At 41.4% G+C, this 17402-nt stretch overlaps 1 protein-coding gene across 1 annotated transcript; it reads right to left on the reverse strand.

The window, feature by feature from the left end:
• Positions 1 to 120: 120 nt before the first annotated feature.
• CFAP36 (cilia and flagella associated protein 36) lies at positions 121 to 10475 on the reverse strand. Its single transcript, XM_053460735.1, has 10 exons — positions 10197 to 10475; positions 9639 to 9703; positions 7780 to 7881; positions 5824 to 5938; positions 4840 to 4927; positions 3756 to 3804; positions 2662 to 2737; positions 1761 to 1924; positions 1158 to 1307; positions 121 to 537 (listed from the first exon to the last, which is right to left on the reverse strand). The coding sequence occupies exons 1-10, from the start codon at positions 10297 to 10299 to the stop codon at positions 454 to 456; spliced, it is 996 nt and encodes a 331-aa protein (XP_053316710.1). The 5' UTR covers positions 10300 to 10475; the 3' UTR covers positions 121 to 453.
• Positions 10476 to 17402: the final 6927 nt, after the last annotated feature.

Raw genomic sequence — 17402 nt, forward strand, 5'->3', positions numbered from 1 at the left:
TGTGTCACATGGCAAATATGAACTCCCTTAAATTACGGAGAACATTTTTTCATGGATTATTTTTTTTTTTTTGTTTGTTTTCTGACAAGTTATGGGCATTCAACGGTCCTAGGAACGGTGTTTCTAATGCAGGTTTTATTTACAGCAATGTTACATTGAAAAGGAGCTTTGAAAGTTACTGTTTCCCTTTAAGAACTAGTTTCATGACCAGTTACTTCTCAAATCGAGTGAGCTTAGTTTGTGTTTCCTAAGCTACATTTATGAAAGTCCTGATACACATTATATTGTGTAGTAGGTTTAACACATATCAGCTTTAGTTCCTCATAAACATTGAATGCATCTTACTAAATATGTATGTGTATAATTATATATATATAATTTAAGGCATACCAAAAAAATATATGAATGGCTTTGGCAACTAGATACATTTTAAAGGCGGCTCAGGAGAATGGATCACTTATTGATCACTTCTTCTTTAAGTTTTTCAGCCAGGTGTTTCCTCTTCTGTAAGTCTTTCTTTTCTTCTTCTGTCATATCCTGTACCAATGTTTAAATAAATTAATTAAAATAATCTGGAGCAGGTAATAAAAACATTGTTAGCAGCAATAAAAAGTTAATCAAATTTTAAATATATTTTATGACTAGACGGGTGGATGACAACAAGCAACATAGCTGAGTGCTACAACTTCTGCATTAGTCAGAATGTAATAAGGTTGAATACATTGTATTACTATTTCCTCAAAACAAAAGGGTCACTCCAGTGTCACAGCATGCCCCCTAAACAAGTAATGCATATGAAAGCACCGTTTTAAGTGTCCTGATGCAATAAACAGGAGAGATTTATGTGCATGCGCATCTTAATAGACCCCTAACGGCAGTGGTCTCCCAAGCCAGCACTAGAGCAGGCTGGGGGTGAGCACATCACATCAGGCCCACAGAAGGTTTCAGGAGGCAGCAGGACTCCGCATGACCAGGAACCAAACAACAGCTCAGAAACAACATCTCGGAAAACAATGGTTTTGTAACGGTGTACTTTTCACCCATCTTAGATCTTTTATATGTACCTGTAGATATTCCATTTATACTACTTTATTATTTTAATAAACATTCAGTTAATATGGTATTCCACAGATAATCATTTAAAGTCTTTTTTTCACCTTTATAGAACTTGATGCCTGTTCTTTACAATCTTCCGGGGCCTGTGTTGTATTCTTCACATCCAACTTCTTGGCCAGCAGGTGGTCTCTTTTTTGCTTCAAATATTCAGCGCGTTGTCGGAGCTGTTCCTTCTCCACTTTAGATAAACTCTTTTAAAAAATATATATATTTTTTATTTATTGTATTAAAATAAATGTACACATAGCATGGATTACCCAAAACATTCTCAAAATAATTGTGGAAGCACGTAAAAATCTAGGCATACAGGATGAGTTTCTGAAAGCAGGAAAAATTCTTGAATATATTTTTTTGGGGGGTTCCTACAATTGTACTAGATAGATATAATTATTGTACATGAAATACTTGTTTTTTTTTTTAAGCTCGATGATGGTTTATATATATGTGGTATGGTTTTAAAAGATCCATATTTGTGCTAAATTTAAGCATCAGAACAAATAAAGCTTTGGCGCTTAACAGGTTAAGAAGTCCATCTAGTCTGCCTATGTTTTCCGATTTAAAAACAACGAAAAAAATATTTTGTATATAGTGCACCGCTTAAGACGTTTAATTTTACGTATTGTATGGGTTTTTATGGCACTTACAGACATGCAACCTTGTATGCCGGCCTCTTTTCGTGCTTGTTCCAGCCATGCCTCTGCTGCTTCCGTGTTACTCATTTCTTTTAATTTTACGGTGGGTGTGTTGTATAAATGTTCGTGTAGTTTCTGGGGCTGTTTTCTGGCATTGTGGCCCTTACTGCGGTTTGCTGAAAGATAAAAATCAACTTAGTAATTATGGATAGAACAGCAGTGAAACATAAATGATAGAAAGCAGATGCAGAGGAAAAAGTTCTTGGCATCTTACCATTTTTGTAAAAAAAACTCCAGGTTTTGAGAAAAAAAAAAATTACTGAAACAAGTGTTCAAATAAAAACCGTTGTACGGGCATAACATCAAAAAATACATTTTCTTGCAATACTTGCGTTGAAACGAGAGTCCGAAGAAACAAGCATTGGAGAGATCCTGAGCTACCGACGCAGAGTCATAAACCAATCAGTAAAAGCAACAAAGAAATAAAACCACGGAATCCAAAACGGTCAATCCAATGCTTGTAAGCATTTCATTCACGTCCACATGGAGCAGAACCGCGTTTTGCACCTGAGTGATTATTCATCATTATACAAATGATCTGGCTAAGCACGCAAGTGCGGAACGCGTTGAGATAGGGCTCAGAAAACTTGCACTTAAAGAGAACGTTGGATATAAGAACTGAAAACTATAGTCAAATAAATATGGGCAGAGCTCCAGAACAGAAGACTACTGGTCAGCAAGAGCTGACCATGAAAATGGTCACGTGATCAGTGGTCTTGTTCAGTGTAACATTAAATATGTTACTCCTTATGTTACTTGGCTCCCTTTTAAAATTAAGTTTTAGCCACGGTTTTATTACCGCTGCAAATAAGTAAAAGAACAGTTAACGCTGGTTATAAGGAACAAATATTACCTGCAGTGCTTGTTTTATCATCACCAGTGGAGACTTCTTTTTTGTGATCCTCAAGTTCAGGAGACACAAATCTTTCCTGTGAAAGGATAGATCTGGATTGTGCATTTTATTAAGTACAGGATTTTGCTTCATGTGAAACAGTATGTTCTCTGCTTACAGCAGAGAGTCTTAAGAGAGCTATAGACAGGCTGGTTGTGACTTCTAGACCTAGCTTCTGAGGTGGCTATGTCTTATCACATAACAAAAGTGTTACGTCTGCATAAAGAAAGAAAGAAAAAAAAAAAAAACAAAGCCCAAGAAATATATGTGATAAAAAGAAAAAAAGTGGCATATTTCAGGCTTATTTCCCACCTATCTTTAGAATTCTGGACAGCCTTTTTGCCATCACTCCCAATGTCTAATCAGAAGATATGTAGCAATAAACAATTTTAAAAGAAAAAGTATTTGCTTTCAGTGATGCTCTGATAAAAACATTGTAAATACCTTTTGTTTTTCACTCAAGCTGGAAATCAAAAGTTAATTTACTTTTATGGTGAATTGTAGTGGGCTGAAAAGAGCAGAAGGTTTGGAGAGTCCTCCTCGGGTGAACGTATAGACGGGGAATACTCTATGGCCGACAACCTACTGCTTTGGCAACTATGAAGATATTGTGATGTTTTTAGGTAGTGTCATAAAACCATCACCGCAAATACACATATACAAGTATGTTTCTTCTCATTAAAAGGAAAGTATATGAAAGTCTACAGTATGTACACGTCATAGGAGGACTACTCAGCTATAATACAAATAATACTGACCATTGTGTAACAAGTGTACTTGTCACAAGAATAGATTTCTAAGAATTACAATAATAAGACATAACACATATGTTGTGCTTTGATGAACAAGATGGAGACATGATTGTTAATGGAAACAAAAGTGGCTACTGTGCCACTTATTGAAAGCTCATTTATGCTTGGGAAACAACCTCGTTTTCTATTTCTGAAACTGGGACAATGTCTCCTGCTCCTTACCACACTAAAGTGGTATCTGCAATCATGCCTCAATCTCTTTATGCAATTACATGACAAACTGTGCCTCCCCCCACCCCTTACCTTGGTAACTTTGCGCTGCTGTTCCTTCTCATATTCGTCTTTGGATATCCTATAATAACAAAAATAAAGATGTCTTTGCTGCAAAAGGTAGAATTAAATAGCTATAAAAGCTATATATAGTATTGTTTCACCTACACAGCATAATTGTAGGCAAACAATGCAATTGTTGAAATGTGATTAAATACACCCGATCAATGAAAAGGTGTGCTGGCACAAGACATGATGCCCAAACATGCTTTTGCGCAGCATGCAGATCTTTACCGTAAACCAGGAGCGTCCAATCTGCGGCCCTCCAGCTGCTGCAGGACTACATCTCCCCTCCTCCTCAGCCAGCCTCTTAGCTGAAAGAGCATTATGGGAGATGTAGTCCTGCAGGAGCTGAAGGGCTGCAGGTTGGACGCCCCTGCCGTAAACGCTATTTTGGTCATGTATCTGCAATGCTAGAACAGGTGCGACAATTACTTTCAGTGCACAAAACTTCACTATACAGTATGAAGGGCTAATCTTTGTAATCTTTTTCTACAAGATTACAAGATGTTCTGACCCTACGTAATGTGTATTCTCAAGGACAGCCAAAAACACAATTTCAAGATGATGGATCAGAATATGATATCTAATGCAAAATGCAACGACTATTTAGTTCACTAAAGAAGGGGTTATTAGGAGAGTTCGCAAGACAGCTGGAGTTTCATTTTACAGACCTAACATTATGAAAGGCCAACCCAGCAACTTGGATCGCTCTGTATAAAGCATATTTAAATTAATGAGATTTCATAAGCGCCACCTTATCTATTGAACTATGCATGGTACTGGGTCAGCTCAGCTCTTCTTCCAGAGAAATCAGCCAGGCATGGCCCTTTATAATGCATAGAGAAACCACAACTCTCACTTTAATGAATAAACCCCAAAGTTTTACCTAAAGAACTGTAGTCATTGCTTCACGTGGTAATTAAAAGCTGCACAATACAACCATAGAAGATACATTTAATTGGGAATTTACATTAGTTGTAAAATTAATGCTAGATGTGTTACACACTTCGTATGTTTAGTTGTAATACTGATAGTAAATGCAGTTAATATTTACCTTAACGCTTCAGCTATCAGCTTAATCTCCTGTTGTTCAAGTTCAGAAACGATATCGGTACCATTCTGCAAACAGTCTGGGAGCACACCTGGATCAAACCAGAAATGAAGGACTAGTGAAATACACTTTTCTTATTATATATTATTAAACCCATTTGATTTCAGAAAGCCCTTTTAAGGATGGGATAAGAAGGGAGAGGAGCGCAGGAGAGGAAACGGTTTTAAGTAAACTGTGTAAAATACTCAGAGATGGCAAAGGAAAAATGATTTAACAAGCAGGGACGATCAAATAGAAAATTGAGGTGGAATCCCCTTTAAGATTGAAAGTTGATTAAAATATGGTCTTATCACCAGAGGATCTAATGGACTGTTCATGATGATTGGTCATTCTGTTCATCACAAAATTCCAGTAAAATCACCGGTGATAAAACTGAACACAGAGTTACAATAAAGATAAAACACAAAAACTACTTGTGCTTTGAACTATTCTTCAACCATAAAAGGCCTTAGTATGTAGAATCCAACCCCAGGGTTTCTCGCATCCCCTTCCTGCATGCTCTTGATACACCGGACTGCCCCATCCCACCACCACCACCACCACCACCACCACCACCACCAGGCCAACTAGGTATAATATAGCTGATCCAATCCAGTCCTGGAACATTTACAGCAAGACAAGCATACTTTGCAATAGTCAAGCAAACAACTTATCTTTATTTATTTTTTCTTAATAAAATGTATTAACCCTAATGAAATACATTTGATATTAAAATAAAACATAGGAACAAAGGATTTGACAGCAGATAAGAACAGTTTGGCCCAGCTAGTCTGCCCATTTCTACTAATTCCTTGGTCTTGTCTGATTCCGGATAGCTTTGTACCTCTCCAACACATGTGTAAATTCCCTTCGTAAAATTAAAGTGTGAATGTGTCGTTTACAATTCAACAACCTGAGAGAATGGCAAATCGTTGTGTATAAGCGTACCGTTTCTTTCTTGTATAATTTGAATCGCTTGTAATTGTAGTTCGATGTTTCTTTGCACCATCATGGCTTTGAACATCCTAAAATCTTCCACAGCGAGCACTGGATGTAAAACGGTCTAAAGAGGCGAAAAAATAAAAATCACACAATATCAGTAACTCGTCTAATCTTCATTCTATTCACCATATTTGTAAATCATATGATATAGATTTATTTACAAGATAAATCCTGATTGGACATCCCAGAGAAATGAAACCAATTCTACAAACCTATCTTATACTACCGTATTTGCTCGATTATAAGACGAGGTTTTTTCCAGAAAAAAACTTCTGAAAAACCGACCTCGTCTTATAATCGAGGTCGTCTTGTAATCAGACCTCAGATCATCCCCCACGATACCTCACAATTCCATCGGCAGCCGCCGCCGCTGCCGTATCAGCTGCAGCCACCGCCGCCGCCGCTTCTGTATTCGCGGCAGCCGCCGCCGCTTCTGTATTCGCGGCAGCCGCCGCCGCTTCTGTATTCGCGGCAGCCGCCGCCTCCGTATCCGCGGCAGCCGCTGCCTCCGTATCCGCGGCAGCCTCCGCCTCTGTGATCCGTGGCAGCAGCCGCCGCCTCCGTAATCCGCGGCAGCAGCATCCTCCGATGCGGCCGAATCGGAAGCTGTGACCATAACAGATGCGCGGGTCACGTGGGTCGCGCTGTTCTCACCTGACCCAGCTTCGTTTTTTACGTTTTGTGCCCATGATTCTATGCAAATCAGTCCTACCTGACAGTCTGTGCTCCTGTTCACAATTTGTGAAGAGGAGCATAGACTGTCAGGTAGGAATGATTTGCATAGCTGGTTCAATTAGGGGCACAACCTAGTGAACTACATTTCCCATGATTCCCAGACCCCTTTAAGCGTGACTGAGGAGCATGGGACATGTTGATGGGACAAGTTGATGGGACATATAGATCTGCTATTCCCACTGAAAGGTGAGAAAGAAAAAAAAAAACACTATACACATGCAATAAGAAACCACCACATTACTACCACCATTCCCCTGTGTCATAGTGTAAAAGTGCATATGAGTGAGTGTCAGATTTTAAAAGTGCATATGAGTGAGTGTCAGATTTTAAGTGTGTTTATTTTACAGATAATCTGGTTGTTATATGTTAATGATTAAACTGTTTTTATGACAAAAACAGTGGTTTTGATTTTTTTCCCATTAGGGTCGTCTTATATTCAGGCCTTTTCTTTTTTTCCCCAATAAGATCCAAAATTTGAGGGGTCGTCTTATAATCGGGGTCGTCTTATAATCGAGCAAATACGGTATATATAGTCAACTATCATTTAGGTTTCAAATACATACAGGAGGTTCATATGTTATCCAACATCCACGGACAGTAATTGCATTAACGGCAGATTACAATTACTCCATCCCTTAATCTACTTTACCCTCTTAAAGACTGTTCAAGTGCCAAAAGAGAAAGTATGGTACATGCATGTGGGTTTTAACCATTTCTAGATTATCGAGGAATATTTGTATTATTCTTTTCACCAACAAATAAAAAGTCTCCCACTTTTCCCTATTGCAAAGCATACTGTTACTGTAAATTTTACTACATATATAATATAAAGCAAAAATGTATGACACCAAAAATCAGAAGGAAAAAAAGTGAAGAGATATCCAAGACAGGGGAGAGTGAATGGAATTCATTTCATGCATCGTTTCTCGTTAGATTTCTAGCTAAAGACATGTCGATGTGGTGACAATCAGAGGATTTCCACTAAATGAACCACTTAGCATGAAACAAACTCTCTCTCCATTTATATTAAGGTTTTGATTTACTTGTGCATAAACAAATTGTGTAATTTCCAGAGATAGCGCATTTGGATATCTGAAGTAGCTTTGGTTCATTACCAATCAATCCATTCAATTTGCACAACTAAATTCTGAAATACAATGGTGTGACCTGCAGTTCTGGAGAATGAGCCAGAGGAGCTGCACACGCTTCTTGAAACTGCTCTTCACTGATACCAATTTCATTCAGATAGCTCTCTAGAAGCTTTTCCACCTGACAAAGAACAGGAAAAAAATGCAATTATAAAAGCAAAATATATCTTAAGAATAGTCTTACTTTAACTAAAATATGACCTTCCCACAAAAACACATACATACATACATACATATATATATATATATATATATATATATATATACACACACACAAATATATAATGTATTAGTGAAATTCCATATTTATACACATACTAACAATTAGGAAAAGCATGCGGGTGGTCCTTTCAATCATCACAATGAATTACCGTATTTGCTCGATTATAAGTATAGCTTGGAGGAGAGAGGCGAGATGTGATAGAAACATTGAAATACATAAAGATACAGGAAGTGTATTTCAAAAGGAGGAGACTTGCAAAATAAGTCATAATCAAGAACTAGAGGGTCAGATGCTTAGATGTAATGTAAGGAGGTTTTACTGAGAGAGTGGTAGATGAGTGGAACAGTCTCCCAGAAAAAGAAGGAGAGACTAATACAGTGAGGCACATGGTTAACCAGAGTTTAAGAGGAGACTGAAGATAATACTAAATATCAAAGACAACTAAATAATTACCGTATTGGCTCGAATATAGGACGCACTTTTTTCCCCCACTTTAAGTCTTTAAAGTGGGGGTGCGGCCTATATTCGGGGTCTAGGGCCTCGGGTGCCGGGCAGGCAGCGGGGTTAGGATACAGATCCCCCGCAGCGGTGCAGGGGACCTGCATCCTACTCCCCGATACGCTCAGACAGCCTCCCCTGCCAGCACTTCCCACGGGGGGTGCCGGCACGGGAGGTTGTCTAAGCGCATCGTGTGGGCCGCCCCCCCCCCGGACTTTCCGGAGCAGACCCCCGGGTGTCTTGCGGGGCCGGCGGGGGACGTCTACGCAATACGCGTATACAACTTCCGGTGCACCGGAAGTTGTATTGCGTAGATGTCCCCCGCCGGCCCCGCAAGACACCCGGGAGTCTGCTCCGGTAAGTCGGGGGGGGGGGCAGAGGAGGACAGTGGTAGCATATCTCGGGGAGGGAGGACAGTGGTAGCATATCTCGGGGAGGGAGGACAGTGGTAGCATATCTCGGGGGGGAGGACAGTGGCAGCGTATCTCGGGGAGGGAGGACAGTGGCAGCGTATCTCGGGGAGGGAGGACAGAGGTAGCATATCTCGGGAGGGAGGACAGTGGCAGCATATCTCGGGGAGGGAGGACAGTGGCAGCATATCTCGGGGGGGAGGACAGTGGCAGCGTATCTCGGGGAGGGAGGACAGTGGTAGCATATCTCGGGGGGGAGGACAGTGGCAGCGTATCTCGGGGAGGGAGGACAGTGGTAGCATATCTCGGGGGGGGAGGACAGTGGCAGCATATCTCGGGGAGGGAGGACAGTGGTAGCATATCTCGGGGGGGAGGACAGTGGCAGCGTATCTCGGGGGGGAGGACAGTGGCAGCATATCTCGGGGAGGGAGGACAGTGGCAGCATATCTCGGGGAGGGAGGACAGTGGCAGCATATCTCGGGGGGGCAGTGGCAGCATATCTCGGGGGGGGGGACAGAGTGGCAGCATGTTTTTTTGGTGCTTTTTTAAAGAAAAAAAACTTTTTCTTTAAAAAAGCACCAAACTTTTAGGGGGCGGCCTATATACGGGGGCGGCCTATATCCGAGCCAATACGGTACTTGTGTATAAAATAATGCTGTATAACAGAATAGTCTCCCACTATAAAGACAGAAGTACACGTCCCCATGTCTTAATATTTAAATACAATCAAAGTTAAATTATATTTACCAGCTGCCTGTATTCAGCGTGTATCTCCGTATATGATAATTTGTTCTCTTCATCGTCATCAAAAACTAAAAAATATAAAAATGACCGTAACCAGTGAAATAAATATATATAGTAATGAACTGATATATAAATTTTGTTCTTGTGCATACTAAAACCTACAAAAAAAAGAACTATAATAAAAACACAGAATAAATGCACTTTTTAGATCATGTTTTCCCGAATAATACCGAATGATCTCATCATGGGCAGCAAATAAGCTCCCTCATATGGCCCAGAAATCCCAGTCACCCATGGGGTTTATGGTTAGATTGGGTTCGGTGCTATTCGCAGGACTATTAATCCCTTAAATGCATGCGGCCCACTCCCCCCGGATACATCCTAAACCCCTCAATTTATTGAACCGCTTATTCGTCGGCTCCATCCCGGGTTTATTAAGTTCCCGTCCTGCTTCTTCCCATCTGTCACTGCCCTGTTTACCATGCTGCATGTAATAGATCAGCGCCGTTACCCTGCCCCAGTATACTCCCGGTAGTAGCTTTGGTCGTCTGCAGCCCATACCTGAGCACTTGTGATCCATGAAATCCGTAACAGGCCCGGTCCATACAGGGCCGCTGAGGAAGCCCAGTACGCTCTCCAGCACCCATTCAGAATCTTCAGCCATAAGGTCCACCAGAAAATGCTCCCACTATGTCAAGCCAAGCAACTCCTCCTCCAGCCGTTATTATGGCCGTCGTTACGCTTATCCAAGCGCTCGGACCCCGGAAACAGAGGGTCGGCCCGTGTGCTTGCGGGGCGAGGAATGCAAGCGTTTCCATGGTAACAGACGTCACGATGGCGCAGTAAAGAAAGGCGCCTGCGCATTGTACCGAGCCTCGCGTACTGTAGTAGCCTGAAGTGATTTAGGGTTTGCGGTACCGCCTGTAACGTGAGATGCGCTGCTCTCGGTGCATTAAATCTGTTGGCCCTGCCACGTAGTGTTCCTTAAACGCCTGCATACCGGCGCCCCCGAAGGCAAGCTGCCTTACGAGGACTGAAAGATTGTGGGCCATTAGCTGAATTTTCTTACAATTGTACATAATGCCAGTACGACGTGTAACATAACTAGGCCTTCTAGAGTAACTGAATCCTCACACTCCTACACCGCCGTAATTCCTTTCTGTAAGGGAACGGCCACCATTATTATTACTGGTATCAGATCAAATAAAAGAAGATGTCAATGCAGGGTTAGGGCTCTTTGGGGCTGTCCTATGTGTGTGTAATTTGGGTGCTGGTCAGGTTCTGTGTGGCCAATGTGGACGCCAGGGCTGGCTTTGGGGTGTGTAACCTGTGATCTATGCCTGTAATTTAGGGGGTTTTATCTATACCTTTAATGCTGAGTTTGTATGTGAATTCCAATTAATCTATGTCTGCAAAGCTGGGTTTTTGTGTTATTCTGTTAATCTTTATCTGCTATGCGATGTTTCCATACATCATTGATGTTTACCTGCAAATACAGGATTTGTTTGTCTTATTCAGTTGATCAATACTTGGAGTGCTGTTGCCATATGTTGTTTATTTGATCTATACCTTCAGCACAGGCGTATCTACTGAAAATAGCGCCTATGGCAAGCACTGAAATTGCACCCCTGTCCAAATATCTATATACATAAATAATGTATGGAAACATAGCATAGCAGATATGGATCTACCGAATAACACAAAACCCAGCTTTGCAGGTATAGATCAATTGGAATTCACATAAAAACACGGCATTAAAGGTATATTTAAAACCCCCTAAATTACAGGCATAGATCACAGGTTGCACACCCCAAAGCCAGCCCTGGCGTCCACACTGCCCACATAGAACCTGACCAGCACCCAGATCACACACACAATATTTGCCATCTTTGTCCCCAAATAGCCCAGCACAAGTCAACTTTGTCCCCAAACAGATGGCCTGTGCCATCTTGGTCCCATATACACCCTGCCTGTGCCATCTTGGTCCCCAAGGCTCAAACCTCCTGCTAGTGCCATCTTTGCCCTTCCACAATTATTCATCTATGATGCACACAAACACTTTTACAGTCACTCACTAATTCACACTTTAATTCAGACAACTCATCCACACATTAACTCATGCTCTCTCTCATTCAGCCAATTCATCCACGCATTAACTCATGCTCTCCCTCATTAAGATAATTCATCCACACATTAACTCATGCTCTCCCTCATTCAGACAACTCATGCTGTCCCTCATTCAGACAGCTCATCCACATATTAGCTCATGCTCTCCCTCATTCAGACAACTCATGCTCTCCCTCATTCACACAACTCATCCTCATATTAACTCATGCTCTCCCTCATACAGACAACTCATCCACATATTAACTCATGCTCTCCCTCATACAGACAACTCATTCACATATTAACTCATGCGCTCCCTCATTCACTCAATGCATCCACACATTAATTTACACTCTTTACTTATATCTATCCCCTCTCCTTCCCTAATCACTTTCTAACCCCTCTCCTTCCCTTATCACTTTTTAACCCCTCCCCTTCCCTTATCACTTTCTAACCCCTATCCCTCCCTTATCACTTTCTAACCCCTCTCCCTCCCTTATCACTTTCTAACCCCTCTCCCTCCCTTATCACTTTCTAACCAATCTCCCTCCCCTACTCACTATCTACCCTCTCCCCCTTTGTAGTTCTCTCACCTTGAGGTCCAGCGACGGGAGCACAAGGCTTTTGTCTTCCGGCACTGTTGCAGTGCCCGCTGCTTCACTACTGGGCGCCATAATATGACGTATTACGTCGCTCAGCAGTGAAGCAGCGGGCACCAGCGAGCGGCTTTTAAACGCTGTCTTTTTTTTGAGGCGGGGAGAACGAGGGGCGTTGAGTGGTTGCTAGGCGCCCCTCTCTCTCCTCCGCCAAAAAAAAAAAAAGACAGCGTTTAAAAGCCACTCGCTGGTGTCCGCTGCTTCACTGCTGAGCGCCATAATACGTCATATTACGGCGCTCAGCATGAAATGCCGGCACCAGGATGGAGGTAGAGGCCTCGTGGAGGAGAATGAGGGGTGCCGAGCGGTTACTAGGCGCCCCTCTCTCTCCTCCGCATCAAAAAAAAAAGACGGCGTTTGAAAGCCGCTCACTGGCGCGCCCCTTTCAAATGGCGCATATGGCACGAACCATAGGTGCCATACCCTAGATAAGCCTCTGACCTTCAGTGCTGAGTTTACATGTGATTTACCTGCAATGCTGGGTTTGTATGTTCTGTTGATCTATACCTGCAATGCTATGTTTCCATACATTATTTATGTATACCTACAAATACAGGGTTTTTGTGTCTTATTCAGTTGCATGTGTTGTTTATTTGATCTATACCTGAACTACAGGGAGTAAGTAAAAGAGAGGTATGGTTTAGTGAATATATTAATATATCGGCAGCAGGGTATAATAAATATCTCCAAAATGATTACAAAGAATACCAAACTCCTTTAATTAATTAACAATTTTAACTAATTTATTTTAACTAAAAACTGTCATGGGAATTCCCTTCTCTTAAAATTATCTGAACTTTTGTTATTCTATTATTAAAATGTAACTTTTAAGTTCTGAGTTTGAAAGGGGAGTCTACTGCCCCAAACAAACAAGTTTTTTGTTTTGGTTTTGTACCATTTGTTTTCAGACAATGAATATCATTTACCTGTTCAGAGTGTTTTTTGATTCGGAAGCAAAATTTGTTGTCACTTGCTCTCATCTAGCCTCTCACACTATCAGCGGCATTACTGGAAACCACGGAGCCCTGGGGCAAAATTCACCCCAGGCCCCCCAACTTCAGCTAGTCTGCTCCATTATTGCACCCACACAACTGGTCTGTTCCTTCTTTGCCCCCCTTCCAACATATGTAAGCACACATATTTCACACACTCACACTCACTAACACACATTCCATCTTACCCCACTTACACATCCATGTTCACACACCCAATTACACATCCATGCTGACACACACAAGTACACATTATTATTATTATTATTATTATCTTTTATTTATATAGCGGCAACAATTTACGCAGCGCTTAATACAATACATATATTCAATGGGTATGACAAGAATTGACAGGCTAAGATACACCGATCCATTAGGTGGAGAGAGCCCTGCTCGCAAGCTTACAATCATCCATGCTCACACACACATACACAAGTACACATCCATGCTCACACATACACAAGTACACATCCATGCTCACACACACGTACACAGCCATACTCACACACACAAGTACACATCCGTGCTCAAACACACACACAAGTACGCAACCAATCGATGTGCAGGAAAGCATTCCCATTAAAATCGGAGGAAGCACCAAATGTGCATGAGCATTTCCCATTGGATCTCCTGGAAATCTCTCAACCAAGTGATGGATCTGGTTGGAGATAAATATCTTGTGCAATTGCAGCATCAGTACATGGTGCTTTTGGCTAAACCCTTCTTGCAGGGCACTACTATTCTATTCAGAATCAAATTTAAACTTCTGACCCTGGCCTATAGAGCCTTAAACAACTCTCCACCCCCTTATATCTCTATCCTCCTATCCAAATACACCCCTACCCACCCCCTTCGCTCCTCTCACAATCTGAGGCTATCTTCTACTGTTGTTACCTCTTCCCACTCCCGTATTCAGGATTTCACCTGCGCCGCACCCCTCCTGTGGAATGCCCTTCCCTGCTCCATCAGACTTTCTGCCTCATACGCAACTTTCAAAACCTCTCTTCCCATTACTCCCAACCATCATCATAATCAAGTCATCTGAACAATCAACAGCTTCAACATATCATCGGAACCAGATCAACTCATCCCCATCCAAACATTCCTCTCCTATTGTCTCACTTCCCCCTCAACCACTGACTAGATTGTAACCACGCAAGAGCAGGGTCCTCTTCTCCTTTGCACCAGTTTGTTATTGTATGTGTTATTGTATGTGTTTCTAAATTGTTCTTCTGTCTGTAACAGTGCTGCAGAATCTGCCGGCGCTTTATAAATAAATGGAATGTAATGAAATGCCGTGTTGTGTCCTTTGTGACCTGGTTCATAGTAAAGTTTCTGCAATGGAGCTATATTTATTACTATAACGTGATTCTTATTTGTACTGAAGGACGTTTTCATTTTATCGATTTAATGTATATAAGTGTATTTACTGGTTCTCAATACCTTTTCAAGCATCTGATTTATTTTAGCAGACGTGTCAGATACACGTGTGTGATCCTACGTCTGGATGATGGAATAATATTCTGGGTACCATTGTATAAGTATTCGTAGGAATATTGCCAGCAGTTGCAAACTGACAAAGCTTTCTTTTGAAAATCCAAATCCTTAGGTGTTGGGAACCTGTACTTTTTAATTTTTAAGTATATGACTGAATCTATGGTGATTCACCTGCCTACAAACTCTTTCACTGCCCAATTCTGGTTGGATTAACTTGGGTTGTATATACCGTATTGGGCCGAATATAGGCCGCACTTTTTCCCCCCACTTTAAGTCTTTAAAGTGGGGGTGCTGCCTATATTCGGGGTCTAGCGCCCGACGCCCGGGACATGCAGTTCCGGGCACCAGGCAGGCAGCAGGGTTAGGATGCTGATCCCCCGCAACGGTGCAGGGGACCTTCATCCTACACTCTGATATGCTCAGACTCAGACAGCCTCCCCTGCCAGCACTTCCCACGGAAGCGCATCTTGCAGACGTTCACCGGCGATGCGCTTAAACAGCCTCCGCTGCCGGCACGTCTGCACGATGTGCTTTAACAATCTCCCTTGCCGGGAATTCCCACGGGGGGAGTCCTTGCAAGGGAGATTGTTAAAGCACATCGTGCAGACGTGCCGGCAGCGGAGGTTGTTTATGCTCGCCGGTGAACGTCTGTGCGATGTACGTTAATCTTCCTTGCCGGCACTTCCCACAGCGAAAGTGCCGGCACCGGAAGTTGAATACGCGTTATGCGGGGGGACACATCTTGGGGACAGAGTGGCAGCATATCTCGGGGGGTGGGGTGGTGGTCGAGTGGCAGCCTATCTCGGGGGGGGGGCAGAGTGGCAGCATATTTCGGGGAGGGCAGACATTTTTTTCTTTTAAAAAGCACCTAACTTTTACGGTGCGGCCTATATTCGGGTGCGGCCTATATTCGAGCCAATACGGTGTGTGTAATAACAATCTCGTCCTTCCTGTTCATTCATATAAACCTCTCCCATTTACTTATTCTTGGATTTATTTAAGAATCTGTCAACTGAGCAGCTGCTCGAAGGGGACATTTGATTTCCTTCTATGATGCTGGAAAGTTACATGAAAATCCTTTACCGCAAAAAATACAACATATACATAACATATACATAGTATTTAATGCACGTTTTGGTGACAAGTAGCTAAAGTCCAGTGCTTAGTGGTTTTCAGATAGTAAGAGAGAATAAAGTGTATTCACTATTCCAAGAATTTGCAGGAGAGTAACACATCTCCATTCATGTGATATATTCACCTCCAGTCAGCTTCAGTGCTGACTCTGTGATGTATAAGGATGTATAATTTGTGTGGGTACATCAAACATGGAAAAAGGGAATCCAATTAAATCCACAGATGGTAAAAATGTCAAGATAGCTCCAGGATTTGAGGTACAAAAAGAAAAACACTGGTACTGAAGGGGTTAATTGGATCTGTGACCTATAGATTATTAGTGTTATTATTATTATTATTATTATTGCGAAATTGTTCCACTTTAATAGTGTTCTGCTTTTCCATGTTTGAGTTTGACTTACTGAAGTGTGTGGGTGATGTCTAACTTCTAGAGGTTTCTTATGGCAGTTTCATCTGTAGTGTAACAGTAACCTTGTATAATAAAATATACATTTGTAACAGAATTGGATTTTTTTATGTTTAGGTCTACTACATATTTATACTATTAATACACAACAATATTGGCTGACCTATTTTTGTTAGTGGTATCCTTATGTGCCAAAGAAAATGTCAAGAACAGTGTACACTGCAATATCCTGTTTGACCACCAGATGGAACAATTACCACAAGAAAAACTAGTCTCAGTGCTTGTTTTGAAACACACTTTAAATACCTATAAATGTATACATATTTTATTTTCCTAAATTATATATTGCAGTGTATAGCATGATTTCATGCTGACTTTTTGCATTGGTTATTTAGTTGGTTAATTAATAGATTAATTGCATCTTTAAAAAATAATATGATTAGGCATCTGTGCAATTCACACTACATATTACCGCCATTTGTTTCTTACCTTATTACACTATTGTGTTTTATTTTTTATTTTTTCCACATATACATGCGTCCCAATATTGCTGAGTTTGTAAACTGAACAGATGTAAGATTTATCTATGCAACAGCGTGCTGCATTGCAAGCTATCCATCTCTGTATGATCTCTGAGTAATTACTGAAAATCTTTTTAGAAGTTAAACTATGCAGATTTTTCACCACATGGATTTAATAGTAGGTCAGATCTTGAGGAAATTGAAAAGTAGCAAAGTTGAAATAATTGCTGATTTTAAAGAGTTAAATTTACATGGAAGTTTTAGCGCTGTCCAAAACAGGCACCACAAACATATTTTTCCAACCGTATGCCCCTATTATAAACCCTTTATTTCAACAATTACATCAGATAGGGTTTACCTACTTAACTGGGATTTGGTAAATTAAGATGGTTTAATCCAGTGCAAGAAAGGCCTGGTTCACCCTGTGTAATGCATAGTTAAATATGTGCCATTTC

The sequence above is a fragment of the Spea bombifrons genome, chromosome 3, assembly GCF_027358695.1.
Source record: "Spea bombifrons isolate aSpeBom1 chromosome 3, aSpeBom1.2.pri, whole genome shotgun sequence".
Classification (NCBI taxonomy): domain Eukaryota; kingdom Metazoa; phylum Chordata; class Amphibia; order Anura; family Pelobatidae; genus Spea; species Spea bombifrons.